General features: G+C 32.3%; 1 protein-coding gene across 3 annotated transcripts in view; it reads right to left on the bottom strand.

The window, feature by feature from the left end:
* Nucleotides 1–587: 587 nt before the first annotated feature.
* LOC117100360 overlaps nucleotides 588–1,265 on the bottom strand; it is a 21,034-nt gene continuing 20,356 nt past the window's right edge. For all 3 annotated transcript variants that reach the window (XM_033240026.1, XM_033240027.1, XM_033240028.1), the window contains one exon: nucleotides 588–1,206. In XM_033240026.1, the coding sequence (XP_033095917.1) occupies nucleotides 880–1,206 (327 nt within the window). In that variant the 3' untranslated portion in view covers nucleotides 588–879. The remainder of the gene's footprint in view (nucleotides 1,207–1,265) is intronic.

Below are 1,265 nucleotides of genomic sequence, written 5' to 3' on the forward strand. Positions count from 1 at the left end.
CATCGATAACCCTGTGAACAAACAATGACAATAATAGGCATCTTTAAACCAATGGAAGTAAAATAACAACTTTTGGATACCAATTTAACAGCCCTCATAAAATTATGGTAATTGACATTAGATCAGATAAATCATGTTTTTTCTTCTTCTTGTAAATGTATTATTAGATATAAAAGACTCTTTTCGTTATATTCTAATTGAATAACCCCCTTCCCGTTGTTATTTGATAACATCAATAGGCTTGGTAATTATATTATACTAGTAATTTCGTATTTCTTGTATATCCATAAAATCTTAACATATGCAAAATACCTTGAAGGAATAGTTTAGTCTACATGGAATTTATACAATTGGACATCCTTCACAAATGACTTTTTTGTATTTTTCTACTTTTCTATTTTATTACCATAATACATTTTGTGCATTTTTACTTCAGGAAAAGGAAAAACACTCTAGTAAGAGAAAAAGAGAACTGTTCGCTCAGCTTAGGAAAACTAGGACAATGTGATGATAGCAATAACACAGAAACAGACGAAGACAGCTCTTCACGAAAGAAAGCAACTTTTGGTAATCACAATGCAATGAAGGAAAAACGAGCTATTGAGATTGATTGGGTACATGAAGGGCATCAGGTTCGAGTCAAAACAGGAGGTGGAACTCCAAATCAAATCGTAGCCGCCTCCTATAAAGGACTCATCAATTGAGTTTAAGTTTTAGTACAATAATTTTAACTGTGTTCTTAATTTTGTACCGTATGTAAAATTTAACTCAAAATTCATAGCAGGAAATTAATTACTTTTATATGATAATGATATTTAAAATATAAAGGCATTCGAAATTAGAAATTATGACTTTTGAACAATTTTTTAAAATCATTATTTACAACTCTCTGTAAATTAATTCGTGCAAAGTCCTGTATAAACGCATAGCTTCATGTGGTGTAGATGGGAGACGGAGATCATTTTCTTCCATTAAGAGGCAGCATATCTCAAAGACGGTTGAATCACTGCATGACTGATCTTTGAAAACACAATTATCGCTACAAACTTCAACTTCGAGCGTATCTACTGGAACTAGTTTGTCCTCAGTATTGTACAACTCCGGAGATGTGTACATGATGATGGGTTTTCCAGCCGGTTCTATCATGTTATGATGATGCTGAATTCGATGACAGTCCCATATCTGTGTAACCTCGTCTAGTTCATCCTAAAACAAAAATAAGGCAAAAAATGTCAAACATTTTCCGCCTATAAATTAATTATAAG

The sequence above is a fragment of the Anneissia japonica genome, unplaced genomic scaffold (genome assembly GCF_011630105.1).
Source record: "Anneissia japonica isolate Jap-2015-1 unplaced genomic scaffold, ASM1163010v1 scaffold287922_len478547_cov175, whole genome shotgun sequence".
NCBI classification, from domain to species: Eukaryota; Metazoa; Echinodermata; class Crinoidea; order Comatulida; family Comatulidae; genus Anneissia; species Anneissia japonica.